We start from the raw sequence: 16237 nt of genomic DNA, 5'->3' as shown, positions 1-16237 counted from the left end.
GCTCCAGGAATGCAGTTACCCCTGTAAGGCTGTGCCGACAGGAAAATGCCCTGGGAGGGACAAGCAGCTCATCCAGGGCCAGTCCCATTGTCCAGGGGAGGTGGGATGGGGACAATCACAGGCTGAATTCCCACACACAGACCAGGGACGGGCAACATTTCAGTGGTATTTGCTCAGATGCACATCAGAGAACCATCAAGGGTTCTGGTCATTCCTGTGTAATTCAGCTCCCACATGATGGATTAACCAAGGCAGTCCAGCTCTGACCTCTTCCTTACCAACCAGTGCTGTCTGGCACGGGAAGTGAAGTGCTAAGGCTGGGAGAAGCCAGAGGCTATTTCCTCTCCTTCCTAATTAACACACCCACCACAGATAAGTACCCAACAAGAACACTCCCAGTCTGTCTACTGGAACTGGCCTCCAGGAACAGCTCCATGCTGAGCACCCCCAGCTGCAAGCTGAGCTCAACCCCCTCCCCAGACTGAAGCTTTGCACCTTTGTCTCCGAGTCCCACCTTCCCGTGGCAGGGAGCCCTCTCAGCAGCCAAAACCGGAGCGCGGCATGGGGCCAGGGATGGATTCCTGGGCAGCCCGAGAGGAGATGCAAATGGAGCAGGAGAATCTCGAGAAGCAGAGACAGACAGATGCTTTTACACTTCAAAGGGAACGGGGCCCTGTGAGGCTTTCAGGAATACGCACAAATCGATAGACTCCTTTCAAACACCGAGCACATTTGCTCAAGTGTGAAGCAATTATTCCCTGAGGATGGAGGCAGGACAAGGCCATTAACAGCCATACGGGCAGGACAGGGAACATGCGGCAGCTCCAGCCCAGCCAGGAGGGCAGAACGCCGCTCTCCTGGCCGAGCTTTCTCATCCAGGATTTACAAAATGCCCTCGTGTCCCCAGGGGCTCTACAGGGCACATCAGTGTCATTCAGCCTATATCAGTGCAATGCTCAGCACATCCTTTGGGTGAAGAGCGGGTTTGATCACATCCCCTCCACTGCTCCAGTTCACTGCCTTTATCCCTGGAGGGCTGACTTTAGCTTACTGAAACAATTCCCATTTCCCCCTCACCGAATGCTGCTGGGCAGAGCCTGAGCTGCTCTGGAGAGCTCTGTCTCCACTGAGCTCCTTCTAGATGGCGAAGCAGGGCCCAAAGCAGATTGTGGGGGAGCAGAGGGCTGGCTGTTCAGCACGGGGACAGACCCCGCAGTGTGACAGGAATCACGCCTGACTCATCCCTGGCTACCCCGCACCAGCACTCCCCGCAGATCACCCTTAATGCCCCATCTCCCGGCAAGCACCTACAGTTACAGAGACCACAGGCGCCCCAGCTTTGCGACCCCACAGATGGGAGCTGGAGTGACAGTGCCAGCACACAGGAAGTCTCTCCTGTGAACAGCTGCTGTTTTTACATGTACAGTCATACTTGTACAACGAGAGGCAGAGATACTGAAAGTGAGCAGTGCTTTATGGCTGGTGCATGACTGACGGGAGTGCCCATCCTGTATCACTGGCTGCCCGCTCTGCTTTATGGAGGCACATAATTTACCCTCTTCAGTAAAAATAGAGGAGGAGGAAATAAAAATCTCAGCATGTCCCCAAAGAACTGTGGGAGATTAAAATTAAATCTATCCATTACACTCACCAAGCAGGATGCTGTCTGGGCAGGAACACTGTAGTTGTACACCTGCATGTTCAAAGAAAAGAAATTGAGTATTAGAGAATTGTCAGAGGCAATCCAGCACCCCACAGCAAAGTGCTTCAGGTCATAAAACAAACTCACACAACTTGGAAAAACAAAAAAGGAATAACACTAAACTAAGATGAACAGCAACACTGCTTGGCACAGCTGCAGCACCTCTTCTCAACCCTGCATCAAAGGTTTGCTTCACCCTTGGTTAAAATTTTGTCTGACACTTCTGCTCAGGCACAGGTTTTTTGGTTTTTGTTTTTTTTTTTTTCCTGGGACGTGCGTGTTTTGTGCTGTGGGGGAGAAACACCTTTCCTACTCCCTTCTCTGCGTCCTGTAAACCTGTCCCTGTGTTCCTCCTGTTATAACGTCCAGAAAGCACATTTAGCTCTCGCTCACTACAACTCTGCAAGGCAGGACAGTAAAAAGCAGCTTACCTGGAGGAGCAGGGGGCCAGGCCAGCAGCAGAGGGCTGGGAATAGAGCCCGGAGGCAGGACAGGCCTCCCTCACAACCACTGCACTGCAGCAAGGCCGTGGCTCTGAGAGCGGCTGTGCCCAGAGCAGCTGAGGGACACAGAGCAGCCCATCCCCACCAGGATCCAGAGAGGTGCCTCCATTCCCCAGCCTGCCCTGCACAGTTTTATCCCTCTCTTTGCTCTTGGCACTCAGTGAGTACCTGGAGGCCAAGGGCAGGCAGGAACATGAAGCTGCATGGTGGGCAGCTCTGGGAGCAGGGACGAGGCCCGGAGCCGCCCCAGCCGCCCACAGCAGGTGCCCAGCACTGCTTGTTGCTCCAGCCAAATGCTGCTCCCCCCTGCTAAGAGGCTCCGCATGGATCCCACCCTAGGGCTTGGGAATTAAGTGGATTTTAAGCTCTGCAATAAAAACCCATTTGACTTGAAAGAATGTTGTTATTCCTGGGGGGGGTGGGTGGGTGTTTGTGCTGCTTGCCTGGATCGCCTTAAAGTGAGCCGGTACTTGGGCTGCCCAAGGAAATGTGGTCGCAGTCTCCTGGGAGGCTCAAGGAGCGCCACGACAGACAGCCCATCTCGGCAGTGGGGTCAGCCCAAAGCAAGCAGGAGTCCTGCCCGGCCTGGCTGCCCAGCACCAGGTGTTCCAAGAGCCCCAGCTCTGCATGGAAATGCTGCTCCCCAGGATCTCCTCAGGTCTCTCCGCAGACCGGGAGCCTCCTTGGCCCGCTCGGAGCCCCGCGGGCCGGGCAGGCCCTGCCCTGCCCCACACGCGTGAGGGCTTGGCCCCGCTCCGGGGCGGAGCTCGGGCAGTGGCACCGTCCCAGGGCTTGGTTCGCACTAAGCCCGCACACCCTTGTCCCTGCAGCAGCTGGACATTAGAAAAGCTCTCAGTGAAAGCAGCTGGAAGTTGTTTCTGCAGAGCCAGCGCAGGTCCAAGCGCAGAGGGCACAGCCTGCGGGCCGGGCGGGCTCGCCGTGTCCCCACAGGGCTGTGGGCAGAGCTGGGAGCTCGCTGTGCCGCAGGGAAACTGCCCTGCCCGCAGCTGCCTGGGCAAGAACCGCAGCATCGGCAAGAAAGCATTTTTCTGCCATTCCCATCTGCATTGAAGCAGTGTCAGACAAGGCTTAGGGCTGCAAAAACCAGTAGGAGAAACCAAAATAAATCAAGATCTTGATTTTCCCATAGGAAATTTACCTAGATCCCATTTATAGTCCATTTGCCCTCCTCCTTATGTAACTTCTCTGCAGGAGTGGAGCAAAAAACACAGAGAAAATAAACAATTTGCTGCAAAGAATTGGTGCAAGAGCCTGAGTCACATCTAGCAGTGTGAGCAGATAACCTGAGGCTCGCTGAACACACTGTGGAGAACAATGAATGCTGAAATCAACAGCGTGTCATGCATGTACAAACTGGCCCCAGGTAACATGACTAAAGCACAGCACGTTGTGCTTGAGAAAGATGCACAAAACCTACACTTTTGAGTTTATTTTATTAGTCTTAATGGCCTGACTTCCACATGTCTCATTTCCTTTTATTGAAGCTGTCAGAGGCATTACATTATCTCACACGCGTGCAAAACCAGCATTTCAATCGAGCTCATACAGGCTTGAAATGCCACAGCTGAAGAAAACAAGGCAGTGGGAGCTGCAGAGGGAGGGGGCGGGAGCAGAGTCCAGAGCACACCTACAGGCAAAATCTCCCAAGGCTTCCCGAACAAGCCGAGCGCAGTCTCTAATCAGAGAGAAAGGATAGGTACTTCTGCACGCCGGATGATTCACTGGAGAAGGGCGAGCAGTCCTGTTGCAACAGAAGGCTGATGAGTAATTGATGGCTCGTCCTAGGCACAAAGCCGAGTCTTTTACCCCAGCGCAGAGCAGTCTGCCAAACCAGCACTACCGACAGGCCCAGGGGGCAGCAGCACCTGCACTGCTACTGCAAAGGTTTGAAAGAAACGGCATTGCACTCGTATTTTCACAGGAATTCCCCAGTGCTGCCCAGCTGTCCTCAGTTACTCATGCTCACTGCAGCTTTTCATCCTCATTAGCGCTCTGTGACAAGGAAACACATCCCAGCTACAAAGATAAAGAAACAGATCCAACCAGGTAGCCTGTGGGGGATGCATTCTCTCTCTCTCTTTCTCTTGTGGGCATGCTGCTGGCAGCGATCCCATGCACAAAGTACCCCCTCGGGTCCCTGCACATGGTGCTCAAGGCACTCACTCACCTCCCCGGCCATTCTGCTCCTCTCATTTCCAAGATGTGAAGGACAGTAGCAAAATTAACTACTAATGGCCAGAGACAGCCTTTTACAGCTGACCTGCCTTCACACAGCTGGCATTTAGACAGCAGGAAATCATGATATTTTGGCATTAACAAAGGCCTGCTCCACATTTTGTTTCCCCAGCCAGATTTTTTTTAAGTGAGTTGCTCACATCCACATGTGTGTCATGCACAGCAGGTACAAATCACTACTGGCCAGGGTGCCATCAGAGAGGAGGCTCACAGGGCATTATGTACATGTACCGTGGCAAAGTCTGACCTTTGTTTCAATGCTGCACATCCTCAAATCCTGGGAAGCCCAGGAGAAGTATCCAGCTGCTCTGTACATATCATAATTGTGGTACAAAAGCAGTTTGCAATATACAATTTAAATAAGAAAACAGTCATTGTAGCTGAGCCCACAAATTTACAGGGCTACTTTTCACGGTAATTTTAACAATAACAACATGGCTCAACATCCCTACGCTATGCAGATGCACAGTGAGGAGCTGGTGGCCCAAAAACCTGGTGCACAGCCTTTCCCAGTGTCCCTGCACAGGGGTCCTGAGGCACAAACCTGCACAGGTCTGCTCAGAGACAACATCTTGCTACACACACACACTCTCACACAGAAAACCATCTGGCACACAGGCTAAATGACACACCTCAGTGCCTACTGATGGCTGCAGGTCACACAGCAGCTATTAGTGTGACACGAAAACATTCCCTAAATAACACCTAGGAGCACGTCTGTCCTCCCTGAGAAGCAATGAGTCTGTGTCACCAAGTCCCCAGTGCCATCTGCACGTGGGCAAACAGGGAGGCCTCCCCCTTCTAAGAGGAAGATGAAAAGAATCCCTGCTTGTATGCAGTGCACAGGCTGCTCCTGCCCAGGATGGGACTGCAGAGGAGGGACGTGGAACCACTCTGATAACTAAACATGGACAGATCCCTGCAGACTCCCAAACAGGTGAGATAACTTCACACACTCACAGAGCAGGGCAGGAACCACAGCTATAAATTATATTCTCCAGGGGTGACAGGGAGCAGGAGAAGGAGTAAGTTCACAGTGGAAAATTTCCTTGCCCTCTAAAGGAAGAGGCTGGAGTGACACAGAGCACTGCTGTTCATGGCTCTGCTTCTGACAACCTTGGAAAGCCCCAGAGGAGCCCCCCACATTCCATGAACCGCATCCCTCTACCTCCACAGAATGAAGAGTGTTTCACTGACCTCAAACCTAGGGCTGGCAGCGGAGGGATGGACACAGGGACAGAAAGACAGCATACACAGCCTTGCTGCTACTTCTCCTGCATGGAACAAACTCTCCCCTGCATGCAGACTCTGCAAACTCTGCACCTGCTGTGCTCCAGACACACCTTGCTGTGCATTTTACTCTCACCTGCTGCTGGAAGAAAGGCAAGACTCGCTTTACTTTGACTACACTGACTGAGGAAGCTGCTCAGAGTTCACCAGGATTGCTTGCTTTGCTCGCCTTTGCAATATTTTCTACAGCTTTGTGGCCACGTGGATGGCTTACTGGAAGTCCTCAGCCCCTATCTCCTTGCACCAGGTCCCAGGAGGAAGGGATGTTGGAAGCTGCCAAATGAGAGGTGCCAACACTGACTGTGAGTTCAGCAGCTCTTTAAATTCTGTTCTTGCAGACCTGTGGTTTCCTGCTCCTGCTGGGAAAACAACCACTGCACAACACATTGAGCCTGATCCACAATGACATGGCTGGGACAGCCACCAGTTCAACCACTGCTTGTGAAATATGGTGAGGGTTGTTGTGCAAGGACATAAGGAAGTGAAGGTGTCCCACTCTACTGCTTGCAGCAATATCTCTGCCTAGTGTAGGCAAAGCTTCACAAGTCCAACAGTAAATTCAATCTCATTTACAATTTTCTTTCAGTCTTTTCACTGGGAAGGGTCCTCCCCATTCACCAGCAGGCGTAGGGGAACAGAGGGTACTGGCTCCACTCTGCCACGGTGCCGTGGGCATGTCCTGGAGTTCCCTGTGTGTTGTACTCCGTGGAGAAGGCCGAGTAGCTCATTGCCCTGTACTGGCTGTGGGAAGGCACCACCCACTGCCCCAGGCCCTGCTCGGTGCCATAGGGACTGTACATGGGCGCCCGGGGCCCGGCTTTCCCCACAGAGTCCAGAGCCATGTTCACCACTCCTGTGTAGTCCTGGGGAGGAGGCAGAGGTGGGGGCAGTGGGGGCAGGTTGGTGAAGCCCTCTGGGAGCTGTTTGGAGTCGTGCTCGGGCACCATGGCGAGATCCAAGGCGTGGCACCTGGCGCGGAAATCGTTCAAGGTGGTGGTGTCACGGCTGGGAAGCTGCTGGCTGTCCCCAGCTTCGTGGAACCTGGGCCCAAGGGCAGAGAGAAGAGCAAGTCAGACCTACCAGAGTGGAAAACCATGGAAAACCCACAAATATCCTCTGGGGAAAAGCAGGGCAAGCTCTTCCCCTTGCCTATTGCTTCATCTTACTGTTACTGTGGAGTTTAGCCCAGGCCTCACTGTCGCACTCACAGAAAAATGAAATGCCAGAGAAGGTGAGTCCAGACTAACTTAGTTCAGGCTAAGTTCTAGTCTGGACTCACTCACACCCAATTTTACAATGAGGAAGGAAAAATGACTGGAGTTTTGTCACTCCTCCAACACTTCCTCCAAAGGAGAGGCAAGCTCTGTAGTACTCAGAGCTGGCTGGAGAGCATTTTGGGACAGGGAAATAAGAATATTACAAAGACATGAGCATGCCCAGTGCCAGCGGGTTTGAACTAGAAGAGAAAGGCTATCCTAGGACCTATGTCCCTGCTAATCTACCATCTCTCAGCCACATGTGCTCTCCAACAGAAAGGCATGCTCCCACTATTCCCAGCTGGCTGTTTTTCTTACAGAATGCCCAGCAGAAGAAGAGGAATCCCATCAGTTGAAGTGTGGCTTTGGAGCAGGAGGCAGCACTCACCGGTATGTGTGGTAGGATGGTGTTGGCACCTGCTGCTCTCTGGCCAGAGCTTCCCTCTGCTCAGCAGGCACTGGTGAGGCTGCAGGGAAGGCCTGGCTGCTGTTCTGCTCCGAGCCCCAGAAGGGATAGCCACTGCTCACCACCACGGGGTTACTCTCTTCCTTCACATCCACATTCTCATCCTTCTCAAAATCTGACTCAAAGCAGGGAAAAGAAAGAATGGGAAAGAATGAGAAAGGGGAAGAGGGAGGCAAAGCTCACAATGGTCTGTTGGCAGTTGCAGCAATCACAGGGTGGTGGAAGGAAACACACAACCACCTCCTGCAGTTCTTCTGCCTTAAGGGAATAAATAGCCCCTTCCAGCTCCTTTCTGCCCACATACTGTGGGGGTCAGTCCTGCCTGCTCTCTCCTTAGCTGCGCTACTGCAAGCACCACCATGAGCTGGAGCAAGGAATGATTTAGCTTAAAAAACTTCCTGAATATCATTCTCTGGGTTTGTTGTGATCAATATTACCACGTTCCTCAGCAGCAGGCTCCTTTTCCTCAGGCAGCTTCCTCTTCTGGCTCTTGGCTGGACTGGGCTTCTGGCATTTGGCTCGTCCTTCCCTGGTAAAAAAACAAGATGTGGGGGTAGCTTGGATGTAAGTTTTTGCCTAGATATATAGGCAGGGATTCTATAGGAGAAGAAAGAAAACCCATAACCTTTTTAAAGTTTAAGTGAAAAAGAGTCAGTTTTGGCCTTTTTTCATCAGGAATTTTTTTTTTAGGAGATTTTTTTCAGGCATAAAATAACACAAAACAAAATCTCGGATATTTTTGTCACATTTTCTGCTTGGAAAAAACCTCCATTTTTTTCCTTCTCTATTGCCAGTCTGGGGTTGCAATTTAAGCTGTTTTTTTCACCTCATCTACTGGCTGCCCTCAGACCAAGCAGAAGATCTCACTGGTATTGGATCCATCTTCCCTCCTGCAGACAAAATCTCCCCCTGGAAGAGACACTTTTCCACCCACAGGAAAAGGAGTCAAGGAGCCTCCAAATGTCAGAATCAAGCTGATCTCCAAGAGACCAAATGGTCTGCTGTGGACTCCTGTTATCACTGCTATTCACATGTCAGACTCCAGTCTAGCTCCAATGTGCAAGAGAGTGCAGGTCTCAAATTTGTCACACCTCCCACATTTCTGTAGGAATTGTCACCTCCCACTCCCCAAGTCTCTTGAGAAGAGGCTGCACAGAGGGACATCACTCCAGATACAGGGAAATGCAGGATGCACAATGCAGCAGGCTCAGCAGAGCTGGCTGGTAGAGTTTTGTTCAAAGACCTTGGGTAAAATTCACAAGTGAACTCCAGCTAGAAACAAATTGAAATGAAAAGACAGTTTACCTTCGAGTGTTCTTCCCATGTTCACGGAAACCTTTAGCAAATGGATTGTTGTCAATCTTGAGCTTTGTAATCTTTAAATGAAAGGAAAAAGACTCAGCATCACAGTGACTGTTCCAAGGTCTTCACCTTTGTCACAAGATATTTATCACAAGAGATAAACTGTGTGAGGGTTTTGGACATGGCCTTGCCACAGGATCTCAGCTCTCCCAGCAACTCCCATCATGGATCAGGAACTGACCCACAGAGAGCAGTGACCCTGCCAGGGTCAGCAGGGATTTGGGTGGGATTCATCTGACTAGAGGAATTTACAGGGTGAGGATCTGTATCTGGACCTGCAGCCATACTTTTTACTGCATTTGGAGTTTTGTGCCACTGACAGTGCACTCAGGCCCATCAAAGTGCATGACTCATCACAGAGGAGATGTTTTCCACAGGAACCACAATGTGCCTGTTTCATCCCACTGTTCACCACAGGTGCCCAGGATGAGCAGACAGGAAGGAGCCACCTTCCTCTACAGGAATTTTACAGACAGCATTTCACAGCATGTCCAAAAGCAGAGCCTGCACACCGTACCTGCTCGTTCTGGTAGGCAGTGACAGAGGTGAAGACAGTCTCAGGGAAGCTGAACACCTGGAAGATGCTCCAGCGGACACTGAAGAGGTCGTCGGCCTGCACGATGTGGAAGCGCGGCTTGTAACGGTGCATGGAGTGCAGGATGATCTGGGACACACAAGGGACAAGGTTTCCATGTGCCACCACTGCCAGCACACTGCAGATCCCCCGTGCAGACTCCCAGGACACCCATTTCCAAGCAGGGGCTCCTGGTCTCCAGCAAGCCCCTGCAGTGACAGCACAGACCTGTGCCTTCCCTGGCAGTGAGCCAAGGGGGCACAAGGGCTGAGCTGAGGGAGTAAAAAAGGGCACTTGGATATGTTTTACTTTCTACATCATCTAATTTCTCACAAATCCTGCTTATTTCCCACAAAGTTCATTGGCAATGAATTCCAAGAGAGCACAGCACAACCTACATGCCCATGTTGATCCAGAGTGTTGTTAGTGAGCTTCAGTTTTTGGAAGGAGACAGGTTCTTTCATCCAGTGGCTGCCAGGAGCTGGGGAATCTGGGTGGACATAGGTGCGACAAGGGAGCTGGGGCTCTGCTTTTCCAGCAACTTCCCACTGATCTTTATTCCACTGTGAAAGGAAAGACAGAAATCTGGAGCTTAAAAAAATGCTTTCAGTACAGAAAAGGCCCAGCAAGTTTGCTTCACTGTCAATTCAGTGCACTCCTCTGAAGCACAAGTAGCAGATTCTCTCTTATGAGCCATGATCACGTTACCAAATCAGCTCCAAGTTTAGGCCTCATTTTTTCTCCCTTTCTCCCTATGGCTGCCAGAAAAGTCTGACATTAATCATGATTAAAACTGTACTGCTTACAAGGAAAATTAGTTACCTTTCCAGCTGCTCCCCAAGCAAAACTGACAAATAACTCCAGAGAGACATAAAATCCATCAATTACTTCTGAACTTTGTCCAAAGAGAATTTATTTATCAGTGTGACAAGTGAAGCATAAAGATTAATCTATTTCAAACAAAGATGAAAGGACAGCATAAATTCTGTTATTTAAAGTACTTACCTTGTACCTGAAGTTATCCATTGGCACAAAATCTACCAGCATGAGGTACTTGGCATACGGGATTAAGCCAGAGACTTTGATTTTGCATTGAGGAAACATTCGTCTGAGGGAGAAATGAAAAATAGAGTATAATGGTTTCTCTGAACAGTGGCTGTTAATGATCAAGCAGCATGTCACATTTACTCACTACTGTGCAAAGCCCTGTGAGCAGTATTCCTCCAGCCAGCCACTGACCATTTGTCCATCTCACTGATGGACTGTTTAGTCCTGTGGGGTTGGATGGGATAGACATTAACAGGGCAGCAGTGACTGAGGGCCTGACACTGTTTCAGCTTTTGTTCTTCCCATTCCTCTAACACACCAGTGGGAAACTTGAAAGGAGCTATTTGGAGGCTGTACGTAGTTCCTGGCCTGCTGCAGCCCTCACAGCCCTGGAGGATGGATTAAACCTGAGCGTGGGCAGAAGACGTGCTCTCATCTAAGAGCACACCCAGCTTTCTGTTCCCGTACTCCCTGCCACTACTTTTAACTTCTGACTCTGCAAAAAAGCTTTGACAGCTACCTCCCTACCCAAAGGGATTATTCCAGCTCACAGCAGCTTTGACACAATACTTTACAGCTTCACAATTCCATCTTCTTTCACTGCAAGCTCCACGATACATGACTCATTTATACTTCAGTGGAGTCTGCACACACAGATCTTTAAGAGTCTGGGCCATATTCTTGTCTGCAAACACAGACTCAAACCCAAACATTTGCTGCTCAACTGCTGCTGCCTGAGACCCAGGCAAAGGGAGCCCAGGGCACTTCCAGAGCAACCTCAAAGTGACAGGAAGAGCACCAGTGTTAAGTGGTGAGATAAGGGTACAGGAGTTTTCTCAGCACATCAGCCCCACAAGTGACCTTTTGCACTTCACAGTTTGCACTCCTGTGACACCCTGAAAGTGCAATTCTTCTGCCAGGATCAGGATAACTGGCTACAAAAGCAGTTTAAGGGCCACCATTCAAAAAATGATCACCTGGAGACTTTGCCAACAGCTTGGAGGGGTATGGTGTGTGTGGTCAGCCATCCTGTGCCCCTTACCTGCCAGATTTGGTGATGATCATCTCAGTTCCTATCTGGTGGAACTTCATCCAGAGCCCCATGTCCTCGAGGGTGACCACGATGGAGCTCTGTGGGAAGGGCTCCAGGCCGGGGGAAGGAAGGGCCTCGCACGGCGCTTTCACGTCTGGAGGGACAAATGAGACACTGACTGCAGACAGACAGGAGGGGAACTGACCCTGCTCTGGGCAGTCTGTGCCACTGCAAACCTCCTAAAAACTGTTCCTTTACTTCAAAGGGTTTCTGTTACTTAGTAGGCTCAGAGGTAGGGAGCCTTTCCCAATAGGTTTGGGTTTAGCTGGTAGGTCCTATTGTAAGATCTGTGTGTTGTACCAACTCAGCCTAAATTCCACTGGTACAAAACCCACACTGGCAGGTACCACAACCCACTGTGCTGGTATGATCAGGGTTACACAAAACGCTTCATCAAGAGAATAATACAGTGAAAGCTGAAAGGACTGGAAAGATTGTAAGTGCACCAGTGGGTAATAGGGGAAAATGACAAGTAGGTGGTAGCAGAGGAGAAAAATGCCCCCAAGAAATAAAGAAATAAAGATAGGAGCCCTAAATGTAAGTGAAGGCAAGAGAAGGAGGTGACAGAGACACACTATGGACAGACTACATTCTGAGAAGAGAATGAACTGGAAGTGGAGCTGGGCACCACTGAGGAGCCTGTGAGAGGGGTGGAGGGTGTCTCCTCAATAACACACCATGGCAGTGCTGCAATCTGCCTGCTCTGCCTCTTGGAGGCACAGGACCCACTGTGGGCCTGGGGAACAGGAAAGGGAAACCATTCTGGAGGAACTGCTGTCGATGGTACCAATCACCTCTGCACAGCTACTTGGATTAAAAACCTCCTTAAAACCCCCAGCTGTTGCTCTCAGCAATATTGTAAGGCAGGCAAGATTGCTGCTGCCCTGCTGAAAAGCCCAGTTCCATTTTAGGCCAGAATGTGACCCAGCACGGTTCTGGTGGGCTGAGCTCAGACCCAGCAGGGTTTAAGAACACTGCCCTGAGGAGGGGTGAGGAGCCTGCTCAGCAGGGCAGCACAGCAGCTGGGCTGTCCCCTCTGGGTGGTGGTGCATTAGCAGGCCAGGCACAGCTATTTGTTTAAAAGGTAGATTTTTCTGCCTCTCAGCCTGATCAGATCTTATTCAGAGCACAGAAAGGGAATTTTTACCTTGTTACAACTTTCCTGAGTAATGTCTTCAAAAGAGTATTCACAAAAAGCAGACAACTATTTTCAGAGACATTAGCTTTTTTCACAAAGGGACATCTTTCCACCAAAACAGCCCAATACAACTCTAAGTGGTTCTTCCCCCAGGATTAAGAAGTAGAAAACATTAAAATGTAATTTTATCTGTTTGTAGAGGTCTTTAGGCATTTAAAAAAAATCCTCTACCCTTTTTTTCTGCTTTGATCCAACATTAATGAACTGGCCAAGAAGTGACACCTAGTTTGCTCACCAAGATTAGCCTGTTAACATCTTCTTACGAAAGCTTCCCCCATATCCTCTTGCAAAGACATGAAAGCTGCCATGAGAGATGCATTTGGTAGCTCAGTGCAGCACATGTATCAAAAGGAGTTACAATAAAATTGGGCTGATTTCCCACAGGAGCCATCCAGTCACAAATAAATGCAAACAGGTTTTGATTAGCTAGACAGATGCTCACTCCTTCCCCAAATGAATTTTCGAATTAACATTTCTTTAAGCAAATTCCAATGCCATTAAAAGAGACTACAAGAAGGCAGATCTCAGGAGTCTTTAGTGAGGGGAGATTTCCAATGAAGTCGAGAGGAACCGAAGTGAAAGGAGTTCAACACTGAATTAAAAATCAAAGGCAGATATTATAATCAGGTTTTTACCACAATGAGTCCACAATGCACCTGTAGGAGCACAATGCTGCAGGAGACAGGGACAATAATGCTGCAGCTGAGGTTTGAAAATGCAGTTAATGCCTTTCACCGTGCAGCTTTGTGTGCACAGGCTGAGGCTGAAAAGCAGGACATGATCAGTCTGCATGAGGACTGGAGCCTAGCAATGGTGTGAGCTGGGGAATGGATCCACTCAGCTGCTGTCAGCTTCAGCAGGCCCCTGCAGTGATGGATCTGTTTGTAGGATTCTGTTTGGATTTTTGTTTCCCTCCTAGTTTGTGCCTGTGTAACTGATGGCAAGGCTCATGCACTCACCCTCCCACAGAGATGTCTGAGTGCTGGAACTATGGCACAGAGGTTTGGGCAGAGTGTCCAAGCACTGAGTGGAACTTGTCTGAGCTGTACTTCTATGGTTTCCTCTTCTGTGCAACTTGGTTTTAAAACCATTATTATCTGAAAGAGATTTAAACCTTTTCCAGCAGTTCTAGTTTTACTTTTTAAAAAATATTCCTATTATCTTTGTGTTGTTAACACCACACATGGTCTGTTCAAAAACATGTTCTTTATGTCCAGATGAGGTTGAAAGGGAGGAAGTTGCTATGGTAAAGGCACTGAAAATTAAGAGATCTTCAGTCTATTCTGTGCTTGATTTCAAGGTCCTCATACCAATAGGAGTAGCTTGTGCTACAGTTTCTGTATCTAGAATGAGCAGTACGTATCTTTTTGTCATCTTGGGGACAGAATGGAAAGAAGGAGAAATGTGAGACAATTTAGTAGTTTTAGGAGGAAGATCTCTGGATAGAAGATGCTGGAGTGCAATTCCCTCACCTAAAGCAGCTCCTCAATTAAATTTCCCTTTCTGAGACAATGTTAAAATGTCAGAAAATTTGTTGCAGCCTTCCCAAAATGTGTAGGATAGGATTTGGAATACTGGGAAAACTCCAATAAGGGAAAAAGCTACACTAAAATCAGTTATTATTACATTTGCTGCTGTTATCTTCCAAGTGAAGCCCAACACTCACAGCTATCCAGTCCCCACCAGGGAGGAACACACATCAATATACCAAACTTTCTAATAAATTCATCTTGCAAACAAGCACAAAAACCCTCCCATGTTCTCTGATCTTCTCAATGTCAGCAGAAACAACCCAACCCTCTGGAGGGAGCCTCATTTCTCAGACTCAGAGAGATTTCTGGCAATAACAAAAGTATGATGTTTTACAAATGCAACAGCTTCATCTCTCAGATGCATCCAGTCTCACCTGGAACATTTCTGCTGTAGGGGGTCATACACCAGAAGCAACCCAGTAAGCAAATGAGCTGAATACTGCAATATTTGGAATCTTTAACATGAAAAATCCATAATACAGTCTACTTTTCTTTTCGTTGCTGCTCTTTTGTTTTTCAACTTAAAATTCAAGTGGCAGAAATCAGTATGAATCAGATCAACACAGCAGGGACTGAAAAAACCCAAAACAGCAGCAAAGGTGGAAATCATCTAAATCACTGCACATGTATTTTGCTCATGAATGAGACAACATCTTGCAGAGGAAGAACAAGGAGGCTGAGACTGCACGATCACCTCTGATGTGCCGCTGATAAACTGGGCCAGGTTTTCTTTCTGATGTAGGGTAAAAGCCCAGAGTAAATGTAGGGATCAGTTGCACTGACAGATACAGCACCTCTGAGCTGGGCCTTTAGTGTCCCAAGGCATCTCTGTCCTTGTGCCCAATCCAATCATGCTCCTCACAGGAGAGATGAACAGCATGCTATGAGATGGATTGAAGGAAGACACAATGAAACCCCAAGGAAATCACAAAAATCCTGTGCTGAGCGTGAACCTGGAAGGAGTCGGCTATGCCTGACTGGGGTTCATGCTTTCAAAGGGCACAGGAAATTGGGAAAACAACCCAAACCAGAGAGTTTGTATCAGAATTGTAATTAAAAATATAACAAGTATTTCCAAACTTTCTGTGGCCTTCAACCTGGAGAACCCAGTGCTTTGCAGACAATACACAAACAACACCTCCAGCCTTCAGCTGAAGGGTCACACTGCACAAGGTGATGTGGGTAAGGGAATTTTGGGCATAATTTTGAGCAAACCTTTAGAAAAGATCTTCTGAAGCTCTCAAAAACCACTCAAATGCACAATTTTTCATCTAGTCTCATGAAAAAACCCAGTTTTAAAATCCTCTCCAGCCCCATGCGCTCTTCTAAAATGCTGGTAGGCCCTTCAGGAACACTTGCTCCCTTTCTGACCTGAGTCTAGGATCTTGCCATGCAGTGAGAAAGGGAAGGAGCCCTTCACTTACCTGGTAAAGCTTGCATTTTTCCATGTACTGTGACGTCGAGGAGCTTGCAGGGCCAAGAGAGCCACCAGAGTTCTTACAAGGGGAGCCAAAATAGTCCAGTTCCAAAGCAGGTCTGATTTCCTGAAGCAAGCACAAGCCCTTCCTTCCGAGATCCAGTGTCAAGAGTGAGCGGGGTGAGGATGGGACTCCAAGCACAGCTAGCCAAGGTGAGTTCCTGTTTTATGGAGGCTAATGAGCAGGGAGGAGCTTCCCGCCAGGGTTGTCCCCTTGCGAGCCTTTGATGTCCAAAGGGACAAAGAGAGGAAGGATCTGCAGCAATGGCTGGGGCTAGGGGAAGAAAATCAAAGAGAATTAACATGGCTTTGACATACAGGAAACCCTACAGGGGAAATGCACCTTGATTTACTGCTAACGCACTTTTAAACAAATAGAGACAAGACTGAAAACATCAGTTCAGGACTTAGCTACAAAATAAAAACAAATCCCTTAAACAGCAAGCAGGGGTAATTTCTCTTTGGCTGTTCCATGGGTTTG

The 16237-nt window shown here is 49.0% G+C and overlaps 1 protein-coding gene across 1 annotated transcript; it reads right to left on the bottom strand.

The window, feature by feature from the left end:
• Positions 1-6365: 6365 nt before the first annotated feature.
• LOC102039375 (T-box-containing protein TBX6L) lies at positions 6366-15853 on the bottom strand. The gene is made up of 9 exons (XM_005428424.1): positions 15704-15853; positions 11499-11643; positions 10415-10517; positions 9808-9972; positions 9353-9499; positions 8779-8849; positions 7911-8002; positions 7396-7588; positions 6366-6792 (listed from the first exon to the last, which is right to left on the bottom strand). The coding sequence occupies exons 1-9, from the start codon at positions 15717-15719 to the stop codon at positions 6366-6368; spliced, it is 1359 nt and encodes a 452-aa protein (XP_005428481.1). The 5' UTR covers positions 15720-15853.
• Between the last annotated feature and the right edge of the window lie 384 nt (positions 15854-16237).

Source organism: Geospiza fortis, unplaced genomic scaffold (genome assembly GCF_000277835.1).
Source record: "Geospiza fortis unplaced genomic scaffold, GeoFor_1.0 scaffold31, whole genome shotgun sequence".
Lineage (NCBI taxonomy): Eukaryota > Metazoa > Chordata > Aves > Passeriformes > Thraupidae > Geospiza > Geospiza fortis.
Note: the sequence above shows the minus strand (reverse complement) of the source record. Positions and strands in the feature narration are given on the sequence as shown.